Genomic DNA, 22065 nt, shown 5'->3' with positions numbered 1-22065 from the left:
ATGTGGATACCAAACACCTATAATGTGGCCAGTGTGATTGAGGAATTGAATTTTAAATTTTATTTAATTTTAATTAATTTTAATTTAATTAGCCACATGCAGCTATAGCTACTGTATTGTGCAACACAGGATTATACTCTGGGCCCTTTTCTTTAGTTTACCTCTGGGTATTTATTCCATACTAATAATTACTCTTCTTTTTTTGTTGTTTGTTTTTTTTGAGATAGAGTCTCGCTCTGTCGCCAGGCTGGAGTGCAGTGGCGCGATCTCGACTCACTGCAGCCTCTGACCTCCTGGTTCAAGCGATTCTCCTGTCTCAGCCCCCCAAGTAGCTGGGATTACAGGCATGTGCCACCATGCCCAGCTAATTTTTGTATTTATCGTAGAGATGGGGTTTCACCATGTTGGCCAGGATGGTCTCGATCTTCTGACCTCGTGATTTGCCCTCCTCGGCCCCCCAGAGTGCCGAGATTACAGGCATGAGCCATCGTGCCTGGCCTACTCTTCCATATTTTAAACTCACATAGTTTCTTAGCTCCCTACAAGTTAGTAAGGACCCGTGGCTATATATCCTTTAGTATTCTGTAACTGAAAGATACTATAAAGAAATAATGGCCGGGCGCGGTGGCTCACGCCTGTAATCCCAGCACTTTGGGAGGCCAAGGTGGGCGGATCATGAGGTCAGGAGATTGAGACCATCCTGGATAACACGGTGAAACCCCATCTCTACTAAAAATACAAAAAATTAGCCAGACGTGGTGGTGGGCGCCTGTGGTCCCAGCTATCAGGAGGCTGAGGCAGGAGAATGGCGTGAACCCAGGAGGCAGAGCTTGCAGTGAGCCGAGATTGTGCTACTGCACTCCAGCCTGGATGAGAGTAAGACTACTCTGTCTCAAAAAAAAAAAAAAGAAAGAAAGAATTATTCAATATCTTTCCCTTTAGGTAAGTGAATGTATAAAAAGTCCAACAGCCTTACAGGGATAGCATTTCAAGTTTTTATTTATTCATTCATTCACTCAAAAGCCAATAGACTGACTATAGATTGTGAGACTTATTCAGCCACAAGTCATTCCCTAAAGAAGTTGCCATGATTAGACTGGAAGCCAAGAATGGAGAAAACATGGGGCAATAATTTTCTGAGGCTTGAGCTCCTGGCAGCAGAACAAAAAATATTTGAAAGAAAAATGGGAAGGACATGAGATTAGCTCTAAAATATGGTATCCTACTGCTTTCTATGCATACAGATGCGTATACTATATTTCTCTTTATAACCCATACTCTGTCACTGGTTTCAAGAAGAAAAGCTTTAGCCTAAGAGAGAGAGAGAGAGAGAGAGAGAGAGAGAGAGAGAGATATTTTTTTTTTTTTTTTTGGTAGGGGACAGGAGATTGAGGCCACAGTGAGCTGTGATCATACCACTGCCCTCCAGCCTGGGTAACACCTTGTCTCAAAAAAAAATGAAAACCCAAAGAGGAAAAAGTATTTATATGTGTGTATATATGTGTGTGTGTGTGTGTGTGTGTGTGTGTGTGTGTGTGTATATATTTGGGGGCAGAGTCTCACTCTGTTGTCCAGGCTGGAGTGCAGTGGCGCGATCTTGACTCACTGCAACCTCCGCCTCCCAGGTTCAAGCGATCTCCTGCCTCAGCCTCCTAAGTAGCTGGGACTACCGGTGCATGTCACCATACCCGGCTAATTTTTGTATTTTCAGTAGAGACATGGCCAGGCTGGTCTTGAACTTCTGACCTCAGGTGATTCACCCACTTGGCCTACCATAGTGCTGGGACTACAGGCATAAGCCACCATGCCCAACCACGGCCTGATATATTAACTCTACTACCTATTAGTCTGCTATTATAGCTACATACACACGCGCGCGCGCGCACACACACACACACACACACACAAAGAGCTTTGAAGATACTTTTTCTTCTTTGGGTTTTCTTTTCTTTTTGTTTTTTTGATACAAGATTTCACTCTGTCACTCAGGCTGGAGTGCAGTGGTATGATCACAGCTCACTGCTGCCTCAGTCTCCTGGGTCCAAGTGATCCCCCCATCTCAGCCTCCCAAGTTGCTGGGACCACAGGTGTGTGCCACCATGCCTGGCTAATTTTTTCTTTTCTCTTTTTTTAATTGTAGTTTTGTAGAGATGGGAGGGTCATATTATGTTGCCTAGGCTAGTCTCAAACTCCTGGGCTCAAGTGAACCTTCTGCCTTGTCCTCCCCAAGTGCTGGGATTAGAGATGTGAGCCACCGTGTTCAGCCTGAGTTCTCTTTGAATACCCTAGCAAGACTTCTGCCATAAACGCAAGACTTCTGCCATAAACTTTTTTTTTTTTTTGAGACGGATTTTCATTCTGTTATCAGGCTGGAGTGCAGAGTGCAGTGGCGTAATCTCTGCTCACTGCAACCTCCACCTCCCGGGTTCAAACGATTCTCCTGCCTCAGCCTCCCGAGTAGCTGGGACTACAGGTGCATGCCACCACAGCCAGCTAATTTTTGTATTTTTAGTAGAGACAAGGTTTCACCATGTTGGCCCAGATGGTCTTGATCACTTGACCTCGTGATCCATCTGCCTCGGCCTCCTATAGTGCTAGGATTACAGGCGTGAGCCACGGCACCCAGCCAACAATAAGCTTTTTATCAGAGATTCATTGGTACCCAGGTAAAAATAAGAGTTAAACACAGGATAACCACCTGACAGAGGAAAGAATGAAAAGTGAAGAAGGGAAGTGAGTGGGAGGGGTCACAAAAAACAATTTTACTTGTTTCCCTAAAGTCAACAGTAGCTGTCCTATTCCTGGTCCAAACTGTTTGGGGCAGATTAATTACCAATATCTGATTATTGATTAATTGCTCACTTAATGCTTATTGATCCCTAACAATGCCATTCCAAATATATTGTTTTCTGTCTAAAAACTAGAAAAAAGCTTATTTTTAATTCTATTATTTCTTTAAGATGTTCTATTCAGTCTTACATCATAAAGTCCTAGAGGGTAGGAATAATTCTTCTATAAGTTGTTTTACAGTGTCTAACACAAGTCAAGATTTTGAAAATGTTCTATCATCTAGTATCTTAACAGTCTTACATCCAAAGGGCATATTTGACCCTGCCCTATTATACTAATCCTGGCCTATTACACTTTTTACTGGTCATCTTATAAGAAGGGTTTCATTCCACTCATAAAGTCTGAAAAAGTCCACACCTCTCTGGGTCTAAGAGAAAAGAGCTGAACTGTTATTAGAAGATGGAGGATTACTATATGATTTCATATATGCCTGTCTTTTTAAGAGAATTTGTTTGAGTACCCAAATTCCATATTAGGCTACTTCCTGCAGGCTTTCTTTGTGGCTTTGTTGTTGTTGTTGTACTTTTTAGAATATAGTAATAGAGATAAAATTCTATTATATACAGTGCTAATAAGGAACTATCTATTTGATGAATTTTATAGCAAATATTGCTTGACAGAAGCAAACTGGCTTTTGGAAATCTTTTTGTTCTATTGAGTGTTAACTGATGACTTGGTATTTATAATTATATGATTGACAATGTCTTAAGACATTTCTCACATTTGTTCTTTTCACAGGTGATAGATTATACTTGTCGAGTTGGTCAAATGGCCTTTGTTTTCTCAAGGTAAGATTTTTTCTTTACTTCTTAGCAAGGTGTAGACTCTCATTATTCTGGTGTTCAGGTGGGAACAAATAGGACAATGCCCTTTATTTCTGTTGTCACTCCTAAGTCCTCACAGAGCCTAACTTAGAAACAACAAATATGTGTTCATTGGTTCCATTTTTCCACGTTGAATAGGGAAGTAGCTTGATGTTATAGATTTGGGTTTTAGCTCCAATTCTACCATCAACTCTATGTAACCTTGAAAAATTTCTTTGAGTCTTTGGATCACTTATTCCTTTTCCTGTATCATAAAGAGTTGTAATAGACGGTCTTCAGGATATCATCTATTTTATAACATTGGGTAAGACTCTTAGGATTACAGAGTCCAGAAAGGGTTTGGATCTCACCTAAAGTGGTGGCCGTATCAGAGTTGGTTTTAGACTTTGTGACTTTTGCTCCTGGATCTTTTCCTCTTACAGGAAGCTGGCTGTATTTAGTTGGATAAATAGCTGGCTATTTAAAGCTACATTTTGGAAAAGCTTCCAAGAAGGGGCTGATGAGAATGAGATTATCCCTAGTCACCACAGAAAGTAAAAGAGACTGCACACAGAACTCCTTAGTAGATTTTCCTTTCACTTTGACCCACTTGCATTTTTATCTGACCATACAGCTCCCAGAGATTCTCTGTGAAACTATGGTAGGGTTCATTAACCTAGATATAAAATTAATTCCCCACTGCATTGTACTTCCCTAGGAACTGGAAAAGAAGGAATACCTAAGGTATTTGAGGTATTTTTCTTGAAGAAATGAAATGTGTTATTTGTGGAGATTGGTGAGATGATAGAGTTGAGGGAAGAGCAGGAGAATATTCTGCAAAAGAGGAAGGGCATGAAAAAGACTGGATATTAGGGTGATACTTTTTTTCCCTCCCAGCTTGATACCTCTACTATTGATGACACCTGTATTCTGTCTGGGCAATACTAGCGAATGTTTCCAAAACTTCAGTCAGAGCCACAAGTAAGTAAGAACTAAATGTATCATTTTCATGGCAGACTACACCTATTTGTTTCTATAAATAAAGCTGGAAAAAGACTTTCTACATACATTCTGACCAAAGTGCTAATATTAGAAATGGGCTAGGGAGTAAGATGTAGTAAAGGCTAAAAATACGTTAAGTAAAAGTGTAACACAAAGTGACTACAAGATAATGTGTCTGTGGGGGAGAGACAAGGTTTTATGGTCAAGAGTTAGCAAAATGATAAGTAGAATAACATGCTTATTAACTTTTGTTGAGCAGCTCTTTTCTTACATCTGTAGTGGTACTTCTGTTTATTGATTTTCTTCCTAGGTGTATCCTGATGCACTCACCACCATCAGCCGTGGCTGAACTCCCACCTTCTGCCAACACATCTGTCTGTAGCACACTTTATTTTTATGGTATCACCATTTTCCTGGGCAGCTTTGTACTCAGCCTCCTTACCATTATGGTATGGTACCACCCTACCTTCCTTTGTGGAGAGATGGGGAAATGAGGGGGATGGGCCAGTATTCCCAGGACTTGGGAAAGATGGGGCAGAGAGGCACTTCTTGTGGTCCTAGAACTAAGAAAGTAGCTAGGAGATCTTGACAATATAATTATTGCCTCAGACTTTTGCACTTCCCCAAATCAAATGATAAGAGAGAGAAAACAGCTTGTATTCATTAGGTGAAAATTATACTCACTCTACAACTAATATAGGCTTCATCAATCCCCCATGGCCAGAAAACTCGTGTGTCAAATATATCCTTTACATAGTTAGGATGACACTGTGAAACACAGAACATATACTTTGATTTAATTTTCCAAATAAGAAAATAATTTTCTTTTTAAAATTCTTCATTTGGCCATTAAATTTGCATTTATGCTGTGTCTAACTGGGGCTAAAGTGTTAAGTGGCTCATGAAGTTTTCAGATACTCATTTCATGTCATCAGGATGATGTACAATTATAATAATTAGCCAGGGGATAAGTTACATAACTGTTTCATACAAAAGCAGTAAATGAGCAAATATGCCTTTGTATTTCCCATATCTATTTTTCCATATCATTTTCTCCTCTTTTTATATTTCAGTTCAAGAATTACAAGGTATCTACCTGCAGATCAAATGTATATCTCACTAGTACCTGTGAACTAGATACAGTTATGGGGAATTTCCTTTGGCAATTCAAACATAAGTTATAGAGATGGCTCAATTTGGCTGGGCACAGTGACTCATACCTGTAAGACCAGGACTTTGGGAGGCCAAGGCAGGTAGATCACTTGAGGCCAGGAATTTGAAACTAGCCTGGCCAACATGGCTAAACCCCGTCTCTACTAAAAATACAAAAATTAGCCAGGCATGGTGGCATGTGCATATAGTCCCAGCTACTCAGGAGGCAGAGGCATGGGAATCGCTTGAACCCAGGAGACAGAGGTCACAGTGAGCCGAGATCATGCCCCTCCAACCTGGGCAACAGAGGATACTCTGTCTTTTTTTTCTTTCTTTTTTTTTTTTTTGAGACGGAGTCTTACTCTGTCACCCAGGCTGGGGTGCAGTGGCCGGATCTCAGCTCACTGCAAGCTCCGCCTCCCGGGTTCACGCCATTCTCCTGCCTCAGCCTCCGGAGTAGCTGGGACTACAGGCGCCCGCCACCTCGCCCGGCTAGTTTTTTTATATTTTTTAGTAGAGACGGGGTTTCACCGGGTTAGCCAGGATGGTCTCGATCTCCTGACCTCGTGATCCGCCCGTCTCGGCCTCCCAAAGTGCTGGGATTACAGGCGTGAGCCACCGCGCCCGGCCCGATACTCTGTCTTAAAACAGACACACACACACACACACACACACACACACACACACACACACACACACACACATATACATACACATACGAGATGACTCAGTTCAATTCGTCAGGTTGTAAAGAGTTCACAATGACTAGTTCATATTAAAATGGGTTTGATGGTTTACGTTTGGAACTGACTAACAAGAGAGACAGGTCCCAAATCCTGGCACCTTGAGGATTCCTGATTGCTTCTTTAGAATAGCCCAGGTTTCAATATATATTTAGAATTAGCATTCTAGATTCTTTAAAAATCAGCAGATGGTGGCCAGGCATAGTGGCTCATGCCTGTAATCCTAGCACTTTGGGAGGCTGAGGTGGGCAGATTGCCTGAGCTCAGGAGTTCAAGACTCGCCTGGGCAACACAGTGAAACCCCGTCTCTACTAAAATACAAAAAAAATAGCAGGGCATGGCAGCATGCACCTGTAGTCCCAGCTACTTGGGAGGCTGAGAGAGGAGAATTGCTTGAACCCAGGAGGCGGAGGTTGCAGTGAGCTGAGATCATGCCACTGCACTCCAGCCTGGGTGACAGAGCAAGACTCCATCTCTTAAAAAAAAAAATCAGCAGGTGGTGAACTGATTCTTTTAGATGTAAGTATTCTCAAAATCCAGTCTCCTTTTGATGCTTATGTAGGGAAAAGAGACTATGTACATGGCTGAACTTGATTAAGTAATGAGGTTATTAACTTAGAGAGTAGATCTGGATTAGGAAAAATACTCAGATTTGTTACCAAGAGTGTTATCTAATTTATTTTTTGCAAAAAACCACATTGAACTTTTGAACTGATTTATATTTGTTTCATGAGCTAAACCTTATTCAGACAGCTGAAGTATGGAAAAGCAATTTGTTTTCCATCTAAAGGCAAGAAGTGACTTTCTTTTTTTTTTCTTTTTCTTTTTCTTTTTTTTTTTTTTTTTTTTTTTTTTTGAGACGGAGTCTTGGTCTGTTGCCCAGGCTGGAGTGCAGTGGCGCATCTCAGCTCACTACAACCTCTGCCTCCCGGGTTCAAGCAATTCTGATGCCTCAGCCTCCTGAGTAGCTGGAATTACAGGCACACACCACCACAACTGGCTAATTTTTGTATTTTTAGTAGAGACAGTTTTCACCATGTTGGTCAGGCTGGTGTTGAACTCCTGACCTTGTGATCTGCCTGCCTCAGCCTCCCAAAGTGTTGGGATTACAGGCGTGAGCCACCACGCCCGGCAAGAAGTGACTTTCTAAAACTTGTGTTGCTTAGAGTTGAGAATTTAAGCTCAGCCATGGTGCTAAAGTGTTTAAGTGTGTTAAGCATAGAATACTTTTTAACAGAATCTCTAATAAAGTGTTTTAAGAGGAACTAGTTAGAGCTTACTTTTAATTTCCTGTGTAAACTGTGATTAGCCTCAGAGGGGGAAATGCCCAGAGGCTGATGTAAGGTTCATGTGTTAAACATGGTACGCAAGTTTGGCTAGTATCTGTCCATTTCCCTAACCTAGTAAAAGTTCACTCTGAAAGTAATTTTCTCTCAGAAAAAAAGCCTGATCTCAGAAAGTAAAGACAAGAGAATGGGGTCATTCCTGTTGTGAGATTCTAAGAGAATAATCTTTTTTAAATGATAGGAGGATAGATTTAAATGACAGGAGGATAGAGGGGCGTTTTACTAAGCTTTAAGCAAACTGCTCACTGCTGTACTCATATTTAGGTCTTACTTATCCGGGCCCAGACATTGTATAAGAAGTTTGTGAAGTCATCTGGCTTTCTGGGGAGTGAACAGTGGGCAGTGATTCACATTGTGGACCAGCGGGTACGCTTATACCTAATGGCCTTCTTTTGCTGTTGGGGCCCAGGTAGGTATCTTAACGAGAAGAGATGGGCAGTGAAGAGGGCAGTTATTAGGTTCTGATCAAGCAAAGTGGTCTCACTAAGAAGGATGGCTGTGGCCGGGTGCGGTGGCTCACACCTGTAATCCCAACACTTTGGGAGGCCGAGGCGGGCGGATCATGAGGTCGGGAGATCGAGACCATCCTGGCTAACGCAGTGACACCCCATCTCTACTAAAAATACCAAAAAAAAAAAAAAAAAAATTAGCCAGGTGTGGTGGCAGGCGCCTGTAGTCCCAGCTACTTGGGAGGCTGAGGCAGGAGAATGGCGTGAACCCGGGAGGCAGAGCTTGCAGTAAGCCGAGATCGCACCACTGCACTCCAGCCTGGGCGACAGGGCGAGACTTTGTCTCAAAAAAAAAAAAAAAAAAAAGAAGAATGGCTGCAAATTCCTATTCAGCTTATAAAATTTGTATGGGCCCTACCCATATTTCCAGTTTTTACTAACCTCCTTAACTCCTTTTGCTTCTTATGTTTTAGAAATTAAGATAATTAGACATGAGATGCACCACGATATAAGAGGAAAAAACATCATGACAGATTTGGAGATATTAACACCTGCCCTTCCTAGTACATAAGGTTATAGTGAGGATCAGGTTGGATAATTTTTTTTTTTTTTGAGATAGAGTCTTACCTCTGTTGCCCAGGCTGGAGTGTGGTGGTGCCATCTCACCTCACTACAACCTCCGCCTCACAGGTTCAAGCAATTCTCCTGCCTCAGCTTCCCAAGTAGCTGGGATTACAGGCACATGCCACCATGCCCAGCTAATTTTTGTGTTTTTAATAGAGACAGGGTTTCACCATGTTGGCCAGGCTGGTCTCAAACTCCTGCCCTCAGGTGATCTGCCCACCTTGGCCTCCCAAAGTGCTGGGATTATAGGCATGAGCCACTGTGCCCACCCAGATTGGATAATTTTTATGAAAGAGCTTGGGAAAATCTGAATTGATAGGAGGTATAAATTATTACCTTCCTATAGTATATCCTGCTACCATTACTACACTAATAATCTACAAAGTTTCATCAATAAAGACTAGAAGTTGGAGGCCTAAGACTCATTGGTTTGCATAACACGTTAACCTCACTGATGGATTTTATTATGCCTGTTGTTTCCATTCTGATAATGCTCAGGCATGTGTATGGAGGAACCTGATACTTTAGACAGTCAAGACTGAAAAAAAGGTTTACACTTTGTGTATTCACAGCTGTCATTCTGATGATCATAAAGCTGACTAAGCCACAGGACACCAAGCTTCACATGGCCCTTTATGTTCTCCAGGTAACACCTTCAACATCTAGTATCTCTGTTCTTATACCCGCTCAGCCTATTTTCTTATACTACCTTTACTCGGTAAGCACAATTTTTCCCTCAGGGTATTTAAACATTGCAAAATAGAAAATGTATTATTTACACTCAGTTATGAATAATGTGAAAATTTTCTCAAAGTCGAGGTAGATGATGATGTAAAAGTACCCCCATGCATTCCAGAGCATATATATCTCTGGTCAACTTCATTTTACTGATGTGTTTTTAAGGAATGGACAGTAAAAATAAACCAGATCTGCCAGGCATGTTCTTATGAAACATTGATAGTGACATGGTTCTTTCCCATCCAGAGTGAATTGAATGGGATAAATGAGCTATTCTTGGTGAATGATGAGGAGGGGATGGAATGATCATCTCTCTTTTTTTTATTTATTGGGTTTAAGAAGATTTTTGGGCTATCTGACTATTCTGATGAGAGTTTTCTCAAGGCTACCCTGAGGTAATAAGGAGGGGCATTGAAGCTACTTCATTATCCCTGTGTATATACTAAGAAATATGACCAACTCTTAGTCATCCATAACAGTGTAGTGTAGAGAGTGAGTTCAGGACAAACTAGAAAAATATAAAAAACTGAAGTCAGATCTTCATGTTTGAGATAGGGAAAATGTAACAATGCTTTATGAATAAGGGGAGTGGGAATTATTCCCTGGATCCCTGAAAACCTGAAGCATGGGCTGCATCACCCCTTCATCTCCTCCAGGCTCTGACGGCAACATCTCAGGGTCTACTCAACTGTGGAGTATATGGCTGGACGCAGCACAAATTCCACCAACGAAAGCAGGAGGCTCGGCGTGATGCAGATACCCAGACACCATTATTATGCTCACAGAAGAGATTCTATAGCAGGGGCTTAAATTCACTGGAATCCGCCCTTACTTTTCCTACCAGTACTTCTACCATTCTTTGAAACTACAATACTGGAACATCCAGGAACTGGAGTTATTCTGCGCTAATGGATTGGAAAGAATGTTGGGAAAGGACATCTTAAATCTTTTCTAACTATGCCCTAAACTGCAGAACTCAAAGGAAATATAGTGCCATTGGTTGGTAGTCATTCTAGGTGAACTTGCAGTATCTCTGCGGTTATTCCCAGATTTACTAGTGATCCTTAAAGTCTAGGGGTTCAGGGAGAGGAAGACACTTTCCATCTCAGAGATAGACTCATGTTACCTTGATGGATATTAGATTTGTCTAAGTCTTTTCTAGAAAAAATAAATTCTAGATTATTATTTATATGTGTCATTTCAAGGCGCTCTACTCCATGGTTGCAGGGGAAGTGGGGGTAGGGGACATGCAACAACTTGCTCAGGTCTTGCTATTGCTATTACTGTCTCTAAAGTTGGACACAGAAAATCCTGGGTTTCTATTCTGTGAAGAGTTTTGGAAACTCATAAAGAAAACTACTATAAAAAAGTGACAGTGGGATCTTTAGACACACCACATCTTAGTCTCATATGTTCAATTCTGTTCTAGGACTTGAACAATAGGGATCACCCCATTCTAGAATACTAAGACTAATCTTTTGAAGTTAGAGGGACAATAAGATTTATGAGAAATAGAGACTAAAAAAACCTCTAGTAATCAATAACTGTTAACTTGCATTTATAAGCAGAAGTACAAGGTTGGTTTCATTGTGTTCATTTATCAAAGTATAAAGTTAGGTTGAACAGTATGAACAACTTGCCATTTTTATAGGTGAAAATGGTCTAATATCAATTTCACATGGTTCAGCCTAATAGTAAGTGCTAAATATATGTTTATAGGATAAATGAGTGAACAAGCAAATTAGTGACTTATAGGTAAAATTTAAATCTTTTGGGAAAGAAAAGATTCTCAGACTCCAGAGCTTCATTCTGGGGCAGGAATATCTATCTAATCTGTTTCTTCCTCGTGAATCATGTAACAGTGATACTTGGTTTCTCCAGCTAAGTTATGAAGGCCAGTCTGAGGCCAGAGCATCATATACTATGATGCCGAAACAAAGGGAAAGCCAAATGGACAAGGTGACTGGAATGATAAGTAATCAAAACATCTAGACCTAATAATCTGATGATCACAAAGGTGGTCTTATTCTCACTTGATGCATACCTTGGTATGTCCAAGGCAAAATCTTTAAGATTAGAGAAATTGACTAAGAGGATTATAATGGAAGATTAGACAGGATATTCTGATAAGTAAGTTACAGAGATCTTTCCAAAAGAGCTCTCTATAGAAATGTCAGGGAGCTCAATGATAGCTCTTTCAGTTTTAGACCATGAGCTTCATGGAAGTTATGGAGGGTAACCTGGCCTTATTCTGTCAAGATCATATCTTGAGGCTTCTCATTGTCCCAGAGATCCTGAGACCTGATTTCATGATAGCACAGAACAAAAAAAGACTGCTTCACCTAGAAAGCTGTGTTAACTTCTTTTCATTTAAAAACTACTAAGCAGTCAGCATATAGAAAAATAGATGGAAGCAAGAAAGAATTCCTATATCCATAGTCCCTGAGGGACACCAGAACCAAGAAGCCCAGTCTTTTTTTTTTTGAGACAGAGTCTCGGTCTGTCGCCCAGGGTAGAGTGCGTTGGCATGATCTCAGCTCACTGCAACCTCCGCCTCCCGGGTTCAGGCACATGCCACCATGCCCAGCTAATTTTTGTGTTTTTAATAGAGACAGGGTTTCACCATGTTGGCCAGGCTGGTCTCAAACTCCTGCCCTCAGGTGATCCACCCACCTCGGCCTCCCAAAGTACTGGGATTACAGGCGTGAGCCACCACGCCCGATCAGAAGTCCATTTCTTAAAAGGTCCTTTCGGCCGGGCGCGGTGGCTCAAGCCTGTAATCCCAGCACTTTGGGAGGCCGAGACGGGTGGATCACGAGGTCAGGAGATCGAGACCATCCTGGCTAACACGGTGAAACCCCGTCTCTACTAAGAAATACAAAAAACTAGCCGGGCGAGGTGGCGGGCGCCTGTAGTCCCAGCTACTCGGGAGGCTGAGGCCGGAGAATGGCGTGAACCCGGGAGGCGGAGCTTGCAGTGAGCTGAGATCCGGCCACTGCACTCCATCCTGGGCTACAGAGCGAGACTCCGGCTCAAGAAAAAAAAAAAAGGGTTCTTTCAGTATCACTTCATATTTGGCCTTATTACCAGAAAGAAGGTAATTATCAAATATTTTTCAGGTTTGTTCATCTTGCTGTTCCAGTGATGTACTGACAGTTTCTTAGATCATGGATGTAAGCAAACAAGATGGTAGGAATGAGAAATAATAAGTGGCTAGGTAAGACTTGAATTAGGATTATCAGCTTTTTGTCATACTGAGAGTCAGAGGGGATGTGTGGAGCTGGGCCACTGTTAGACTGCCTCCTAACCATTATATTCTCATGTAGGAGGGGCATAGTTGTAGACAAGTGCTAGTTCTTAAAATTGTTGCAAACAACCCTCCCATGACACTTGTCCAGGTTGCAGTCATAGTGGAGTACAGTGGTATCTAAGCACGACTGATTGATACAGATCTTTTGTGGACCACATGGACTATCTTTTACCTCCCCCTCATCAGCCCTGTTTATACTCCAACACTACATGTCCTGCATGGGGAAATGTGTGTTTGATGTTTTTCAGTGTGTGGGATCTTTAGATGTTTTCACATAGCAGTCTCACATCTTACATATTTGGCCTTGTACTTCCTTAAGACTTTAAGCAATCCTTTAGACTCACTGCCAGTTTCCAAACCTATCCCCCTTGGTAATGATAATTTTTCCAAGCAGCTCATGTGCCCTTTCCAGAGATTTTAATGCACTGATTCTCTAGGCTTCTGCACTGGCCCTGGTAACAATAACCTTGTTCTTTGCAAGGGATGCCATCTTCCTTGTATGTATCTGTGTGGCACCACTCAGAGGTGCCATTAAAGTACTCTCGGAGGTCATATTCACGTACACTGAGGCAGCAGGGTGTGGTTGGGTTTGGCAATTTGCAGTGTCTGCAACAGAATCCAAATGCATAATCTGAACCCTTATGACAGACAAGGCATGTCCAAATGCATGTCTGAACCCTGAGGGTAGATAATCGTGATCCCTTTCACAATCATGGACATTGCCACACTTGCATTCTTCTCTGTCATCACTGTCTCGTTCCCACAATATGGTTTTCCAAAGGAGATTTGGTGCTCAAGTTTATTAAACCGGCAGTCTTCTCTGTGCCTATGCAAAAACTAATGGAAGCAGTGGAAGCTTCAGTTGCTGTAGCCCATATCTGTAGTAATAAATTTATGCATAGTATAGAGGTTCTGGCCATGACACTTGTAGGCCATATAGTCATGTTTTATATCCAAGCTGTGGCCAAGCTCATGAGTTATGAGAGCTGCAAAGTGGGATATATCTTCATGAAAGAAAGATTCAACACTCATTGTATTCTTAGCTCTACAGATACAACTGAGAAATGCATAGCCCTGGTACTTTCTGGGATTTTGAACAATGATCCAAATATGAGCAACAACATGTTTCACCTTTCTGAAGGGGTGCCGGCCGGTCTCTCCAGCAGTTAAATTTTTGAAACGTTTTCTGCAGATTCAGGGGCATTTGCACTAGCCTTCTCTCTGTCCGTATCTCCAAACTAGTCCATATAACTAACCAGTAAGTACTATTTAGCTCCTTATTGTACCACTTGACCAGCGTGTGTACATCTGTTACCATCTGTGTAATGTTGGTCACATTATATTATTCCACATTTGTAATCACTTATTGTCAACCACAAGAAACATTTCTACATATTTGGGAAGCAACCATATATGGGGCATGTGGTCTGGGCTCTATTCTGCTCTGAATCCTTATTTCAAGATATGCTGTAAACCATATGTTCAAAATTGTTTGCGTTATGTTGGTCAGGCTGGTCTTGAACTCCTGACCTCAGGTGATCCACCCGCCTTGGCCTCCCAAAGTGCTGGGATTACAGGCATGAGCCACTGTGCCCCACCAGAAGTCCAGTTCTTAAAAGGTCCTTTAAAGTGCTGATAGTCACCAAAGACTCTAGGTCACCTGTTGATTCTGCATTATAGTAACAGTGATCCTGTGTAAAAGGCATGCCCAAGCTTTATTTCTCATTTTAATGTGTACAGATAGGGAAGTTTTTGACTAACAATCCTTAATTTTGCTTCAGATTTAATAATATTCCATTTTCGCATATTAAGACATAGACCACCTTTTCTCCTTTTTCTTCTAGTCCTCTGAATATCATCAGGTTTCTAGGACGACTATTTTATAATAAAGATATTTCCCCCATTCTCAAAACCCCATGTAGGGATTCCTGGATGAAAAATATTTCCAAGGCTAGGCATGGTGACTCACACCTATAATTCCAGCACTTCAGGAGGCTGAGGTGGATGGATTACTTGAGGCCGGAAGTTTGAGACCAGCTTGGGAAACATAACAAGACCCCTTCTCTACAAAAAAATAAAAAAATTAGCCAGGCGTGGTGGCATGTGCCTGTAGTCCTAGCTACTCAAGGAGGCTGACACAGGAGGATCACTGGAGCATAGGAGTTTGAGGTTACAGTGAGCTATGATTACACTATTGCATTCCAGCCTAGGTGGCCTGGGTGCCAGAGTGAGACCCTGTTTCTAAATAAATAAAATACAAATCATTCCAAACTTTACCTATGACCGCTTGATTTCACAGAAGAAGGATCAAGAGGGAGGCAAAGTAATTAATTAGGGATGTCATTGTCATGGCCCAAGTGAAGCAGCCAATAATCCTGGACCTCTGTATCTCAGTTGTTTTTCCTGGACCCAGACTTTGTCAGTGATATAGTTGTTTGGTTAAAGCTCAAAGCTATGCTGCCTGCCAGAAGGATAGCTGCTCTCACCTGAGTATTACATGATGACACCTGCCTTTTGATCATGTTTATTCCTACTCCTCTCTCTCCATGATTGTCCTTACTTTGCAACCTACCTCAACATTTTAGTGCTCTTTAGCTGAACTCCTGCTGTTGTTTTTGTTTGTTTTGTTTGTTTGTTTTTTGAGAAGGAGTCTTGCTCTGTCGCCCAGGCTGGAGTGCAATGGCGTGATCTCAGCCCATTGCAACCTCCGCCTCCTGGGTTCAAGCAATTCTCCCTGCCTCAGCCTCTTGAATAGCTGGGATTTCAGGCACCTGCCACCATACCCGGCTAATTTTTGTATTTTTAGTAGAGAGGGGTTTCGCCATGTTGGCCAGGCTGGTCTTGAACGCCTGACATAGGACGATCTGCCTGCCTTAGCCTCCCGAAGTTCAGGGATTATAGGCATGAGCCAAACGCCCTGCCTCCTGCTGTTTTCATGGAAGAATATACCAAGGAGAGGAAGATTTCAGAGGTTCAGCAAGTTCCATGACCCAGGATCAGGCCTCAAGAAAAGGAAAAAAAATAACCTTTTTCTGTCAGTTGTAGTGCCCATGGAACAGCTTCTACCACCTCTCCTGGCATATGTTATTCTTTTGGCTCATTGAATCTAAAGGTTCCAGAGCAGGCTTTTGTGGGTCTCTGGGTAGGTCACAGGCCTCTGCTGTCCAGTGCCTCTTGCACCATTCTCTACTCTGTACCACACAGTCCATTTCAAACCCCCAAACCTTTTCTGCCTCCAAAAGAGTTTGTGGGCATGGTCTTTGACCTACCACTTTGTTGTCCTAAGAATCTCTTCTGCATGGACGTTTACCTCATTTAAATAGACTGATTTTGATCCTTGCTCTAAAATTACTTCTGCATCTGAGATATGGGCACTTCCCTATTTGATATGATATATGTCCATTAGTATAAGGGGAATCAGCTATGAGATCCTGAATATGAAACACCAGGGATCGGCTTAAAAACAAACAAACAAACAAAAAAACCAGCAAGTCCTGGAAGGAAGTATGAGTAGACCTTTCCTATAATACATAAGTAACATGGAAAGGAAAAAGAGATTTGATCTTTAGGAATCTAGAGACCCAAGTTGTTTTAAATGTTCCAGAGTCTAGGGAATAAATCTCTCAGATGTACTTATATCTAGGGCATCAGCATCTCTTCTCTGAGACCAAGATAATGTGTATAATAGCCCATTATAATCTCGTACTGTGCATCTCTGATGGAGGCATTGTAATTTATTTGGCTCTTCCCAGTAGAAATGCTCCCTGTGAAAACACATATCCAGCATCCCAGCTCACTGTCATTTTTGTGAATCGGAGACATTTTCCAATTGCATTCTGATATTAAATCCTTATTTTGTTTTGTTTTGTTTTTTGAGACGGAGTTTCACTCTTGTTGCCCAGGCTGGAGTGCAATGGAGCGATCTTGGCTCACTGCAACCCCTGCCTCCCAGGTTCAAGTGATTCTCCTACCTCAGCCTCCTGAGTATCTGGGATTACAGGTGCCCACCACCATGCTTGGCTAATTGTCATATTTTTAGTAGAGATGGGGTTTCACCATGTTGCCCAGGCTGGTATGAAACTCCTGGCCTCAAGTGGTCCTCCTGCCTCGGCCTCCCAAAGTGCTGAGATTACAGGTGTGAGCCACCACGCCTGGCCAGTAGGCTTTATTTTGTGGAGCAGTTTTAGGTTTACAGAAAAATTGAGCTCGGTAGGGTGCTATGGCTCATGCCTATAATCCCAGCACTTTGGGAAGCCAAGGCAAGTGGATCGCTTGAGCCCAGGAATTTGAGACCAGCCTGGGCAACAAGGTGAAACCCTGTCTCTACCGAAAGTACAAAAAAAATTAGCCAGGCATGGCCAGGTGCAGTGGCTCACACCTGTAATCCTAGCACTTTGGAAGGCTGAGACGGGTGGATCACGAGGTCAGGAGATCGAGACCATCCTGGCTAACACGGTGAAACCCCGTCTCTACTAAAAATACAAAAAATTAGCCAAGCGTGGTGGCGGGCACCTATAATTCCAGCTACTCGGGAGGCTGAGGCAGGAGAATGGCGTGAACCCAGGAGGCGGAGCTTGCAGTGAGCCGAGATCGTGCCACTGCACTCCAGCCTGGGCGACAAGGCAAGCCTCCATCTCAAAGAAAAGAAAAGGAAAGAAAAAAGCCAGCCGTGGTGGCACGCACCTGTAGTCCCAGCTACTCAGGAGGCTGAGGTGGAAAGATCATTTGAGCCAGAGTAGTCAAGGCTGCAGTGAGCTGTGGTAGCACCACTTACTCCAGCCTGGGTAACAGAGCAATACTCTGTCTCAAAAAGAAAAAAAAGAAGAGAAAATATAAACTGAACTGATATTACAGTGTTCTCATATACCTCCTCTACCTCCACACAGGATTTCACCATTAGCCTTTTTCATTAGTGTGGTGCATTTGTTACAATTGATGAACCAATACTGATACATTATTATAAACTAAAGTCCATAGTTTACATTAGGGCTCATTTTTTGTGTTATATACTTGTATGAGTTTTGACAAATGTATAATGTCATGTAGCCACCATTGCCATGTTGTACAGAACAGTTTCACTGCCCTAAAAATCCCTTGTGTTCCACCTATTTATCTCTCCCTCTTTCCAAACCCCTGGCAACCACTGGTCTTTTTGCTTGCTTTATAGTGTTGTGTTTTTCAAATGACATATCTTTAGCATACAGTATGTAACCTTTTCAGACAAGATATTGTCTTCTTTTACTCGACAATATCCATGTAAGTTTCCTCTATGTCTTTTTGTGACCTTACAGATCATTTCTTTTCATCACTGAATTATATTTCACTCTGGATGTACCACAGTATGTTTATTTACTCACTTATGAAGGCAAATCTTGCCAATTGAAGGACATTTTCCTGTGTTTGGCCATTATGAATATGCTGCTGTAAGCATTTGTATACAGGTTTTGTGTGTACATAAGTTTTTGAGTAAATACCTAGGGGCATGATTGCTGGATCATATAGTAAGCCCATGTGTAATGTAAGAAACTGCCAAACTATCTTCCAAAGTGGCTATACCATTGTTCAGTGGATTACAGTTCCTGATGCTCCACATTCTAGTCAGCTTTTGGTATTGTCAGTGTTTTGTGTTTTAGACATTTTAATAGGTATCGGTGTTTGTTGTTGTTGTTGTTTGTTTGATTTTTGAGACAGAGTCTCGCTCTGTCACCCAGGCTGGAGTGCAGTGGTGCAATCTCAGCTCACTGCAACCTCTGCCTCCCTGGTTCAAGTGATTCTCCTGCCTCAGCCTCCCGAGTAGCTGGGACTACAGGCACGTGCCACCACACCTGGCTAATTTTTTGTATTTTTAGTAGAGACGGGGTATCACCATGTTAGCCAGGATGGTCTCGATCTTCTGACTTCCTGATCTGCCCACCTCGGCCTCCCAAAGTGCTGGGATTACAAGTGTGAGCCACCGCACCCGGCTTCGTTTTGCAATTCCCTAATGTCATATGATATTGAGAATTTTTTCATGTGCTTATTTGCCATCTGTATATCTTTGGTAAGGTGTCTGGTCAGATCTTACGCCCTTTTTAAAATCGGATTGTTTTCTTATTGAGTTTTAAGAGTTCTTTGTATATTTAGGTACAAATCTTTTATCATATATGCATTTTTGAAATATTTTGTCTCAGTCTATTGCTTGTCCTTTCATTCTCTTAGCAGTGTCTTTGACAGTGCAGATTTTAAAAATGTTATTGAAGTCCAACTTACCATTTTTTTCTTTCATGGATCATGCTTTTTTGGTGTTGTCTCTAAGAAGTCATCATTGGCTGGGCACGATGGCCGGCTGTAATCCCAGCACTTTGGGAAGCTGAGGCAGGTGGATTGCTTGGCGCTCAAGAGTTCAAGACCAGCCTGGACAACATGGCAAAAGCCCATCTCTACCAAAAATACAAAAAATTAACTGGGTGTGGTGGTGTGCACTTGTGGTTCCGGCTACTCAGGAAGCTGAGGTGGGAGGATCGCTTGAGCCTGGGAGACAGGGGTTGTTGCAGTGAGCCAAAATGGCACCACTGCACTCCAGCCTGAAAGTTGTACAGCTTTGCATTTTACATTTTAGTATATGATTCATTCTGAGTTAATTTTTGTGTAAGGAGTAAGTTCTGTGTCTAGATTCCTTTTTTTTTTTTTTTTTGTAATGTGGATGTCTACTTGTTGCAGCACCATTTGTGCTGTATTCTCTCCATTGAATTTCCTTTGCTCCTTTGTCAGAAATCAGTTGATTGACTGTATTTTTGTGGGTCTGTTCCTGGATTCTCTATTCTGTTTTATTGATCCACTTGTCCACTCTTCCACCAAGATCACACTGTCTTAATTACTATAACCTTATAGTAAATTTTTAAGTCAGATAGTGTCAGTCCTTCAACTTTGTGTTTCTTCAGTATTGTGTTGGTTTGTGATTTCCTTATAAACTTTAGATTCAGTTTGTGTTCGCAAAATAATTTGCTGGGCTTTGGATTGGGATTGCCTTGAATCTGTAGATCAAGGTGGGAAGAACATCTTAACAGTATTGAGTCTTCCTATCTATAAACAGGAAATATGGCTCCATGTATTTAGACCTCCTTTGATTTCTTTCAGCAGAGTTTTGCAGTTTTCCTCATATAGGTCTTGCACGTATTTCATTAGACTTATACCTAAGTATTTCTCCCTTTGGGGGTTCTCATGTAAATGGTATTATGGTTATAATTTCAAATTCTACTTGTTTATTGCTAGTATGTCGGAAAGTGATTGATTTTTTATATTAACTTTGTAACCTGTAACCTTCCTATAATCACATCTTAGTTCCAGAAGGGTGGTTTGTTTTTTGTTTTTGCCTATTCTTCGGGATTTTTCTACATAGATAATTGTGTCATCTGTAGGCAAAGACGGTTTTGTTTCTTAAATCTCAATCTGTTTGCCTTTTATTTCCTTTTCTTGTTTTATGGTGTTAGCTAGGACTTCCAGTATGAAGTTGAACAGAAGTGTTGAAAGGTGTCATCCTTACCTTATTCCCAATCTTAGTAGGAATGCATGCAGTTTCTCACCATTAAGTATGATGTTAGCTATAGGTTTTTTGTAGATAGATTTTTTTATCAAGTTGATTTTTTTAAAATCAAGCTCCCCTCTATTCCTAGTTTGCTGAGAGGTTTTATTATGAATATGTGTCGATTTTGTCAAATGCTTTTTCTGCATCTACTGTGTATTATATGGTTTTTCTTCTTTAGCCCATTGATATAATAGATTATTTTAATTGATTTTTGAATGCTGAACCAGCCTTGTATACCTGCACTAAATCCCACTTGGTTGTGGTGTGTAAGTCTTTATATACATTGGTTCAATTTGCTAATATTTTGTTGAAAATTTTTTCATCTGTGTTCATAAAAGATACGGTCTGTAGTTTTGCTTTGATTGTCTTTATCTGGTTTTAGTATTAGGGTAATGCTGGCTTCATAGAATGATTTAGGAAATGTTCTCTCAGCTACCGTTTTCTGGAAGAGATCGTAGCTAATTGGTTTTGCTTCTTTCTTTTTTTCCTTTTTTCTTTTTTTTTTTTTTTCTTGAGCTGGAATCTCCCTCTGTCGCCCAGACTGGAGTGCAGTGGCACGATCTCGATTCACTGCAACCTCTGCCGCCTGGGTTCAAGCAATTCTCCTGCCTCAGCCTCCCAAGTAGCTAGGATTACAGGCACCTGCCATGGCGCCCAGCTAATTTTTGTATTTTTAGTAGAGACAGGGTTTCACCATCTTGGCCAGGCTGGTCTTGAACTCCTGATCTTGTGAGCCACCCGCCTCAGCTTCCCAAAGTGCTAGGATTACAGGTGTGAGCCACCATGACCAGCCAGTATTGCTTCTTTCTTAAATATTTGGTGGAAACCCCCATCTAGGCCTGGTGCTTTCCTTTTTGGAAAGTTACTAATTATTGATTCAATTTTTAAATAGATACAGGCTACACTAAGATGATCTGTTTCTTTTTGTGTGAGCTTTACCAGATTATGTCTTTCTAGGAACTGGTATATTTCATCTCATTAAATTTGTGGGCATGGAAGTATTTCTAATATTTATTATTCAAATTAATGTTTATGGGATCAGTAGTGATGGCCCCTCTTTCATTTCTGATATTAGCAATTTATGTCTTTTCTAGTTTTTTCTTCGTTACTTTACCTAGAGGTTTATCAATTATGTTGATTTTTTCCAAAGAAACATTGGTTTCATTCCTTTTCTCAGTAGATTTCTTATTTTCAGTTTTATTTATTTCAGCTTTTATTTTTGTATCTCTTTTCTTCTGTTTGCTTTAGGCTTACATTGCTTTTCTTTCTCTAGTTTCCTAAAATGAAGCTAAGATGATTGATTTTAGATGTTCTTTCCTAATATATTCATTAGGTGCTATAAATTTCATTGAAGTATTACTTTCACTGCATCCCACAAAATTTTGACAAGTTGTATTTCATTTTAATTTAGTTCAAAATATTTTAAAATTTCTCTTGAGACTGCTTTGACCCATATGTTATTTATTTATTTATTATTTTTGAGA

The 22065-nt window shown here is 41.3% G+C and overlaps 2 protein-coding genes across 14 annotated transcripts in view; one reads left to right on the top strand and one right to left on the bottom strand.

The window, feature by feature from the left end:
* ERP29 (endoplasmic reticulum protein 29) overlaps nucleotides 1-22065 on the bottom strand; it is a 221605-nt gene that overhangs the window by 50685 nt on the left and 148855 nt on the right. The window lies entirely within an intron of this gene.
* The window catches only part of TMEM116 (transmembrane protein 116), a 117668-nt gene that overhangs the window by 39929 nt on the left and 55674 nt on the right, over nucleotides 1-22065 (top strand). For 9 of the 13 annotated variants that reach the window (XM_050749827.1, XM_050749826.1, XM_050749837.1 and 6 more), the window contains 6 exons: nucleotides 3589-3638; nucleotides 4551-4634; nucleotides 4966-5104; nucleotides 8161-8305; nucleotides 9542-9615; nucleotides 10364-10892. In XM_050749827.1, the coding sequence (XP_050605784.1) occupies nucleotides 3589-3638; nucleotides 4551-4634; nucleotides 4966-5104; nucleotides 8161-8305; nucleotides 9542-9615; nucleotides 10364-10570 (699 nt within the window). In that variant the 3' untranslated portion in view covers nucleotides 10571-10892. Of the gene's footprint in view, nucleotides 1-3588; nucleotides 3639-4550; nucleotides 4635-4965; nucleotides 5105-8160; nucleotides 8306-9541; nucleotides 9616-10363; nucleotides 10893-14060; nucleotides 21812-22065 lie in introns of those variants that run through there. The other 4 variants (XR_007717859.1, XM_050749829.1, XM_050749831.1 and 1 more) reach the window with 2 other exon arrangements.

The sequence above is a fragment of the Macaca thibetana genome, chromosome 11 (genome assembly GCF_024542745.1).
Source record: "Macaca thibetana thibetana isolate TM-01 chromosome 11, ASM2454274v1, whole genome shotgun sequence".
NCBI classification, from domain to species: domain Eukaryota; kingdom Metazoa; phylum Chordata; class Mammalia; order Primates; family Cercopithecidae; genus Macaca; species Macaca thibetana.
The sequence above is the reverse complement of the archived record's forward strand: the minus strand, read 5'-3'. Positions and strand labels throughout refer to the sequence as shown.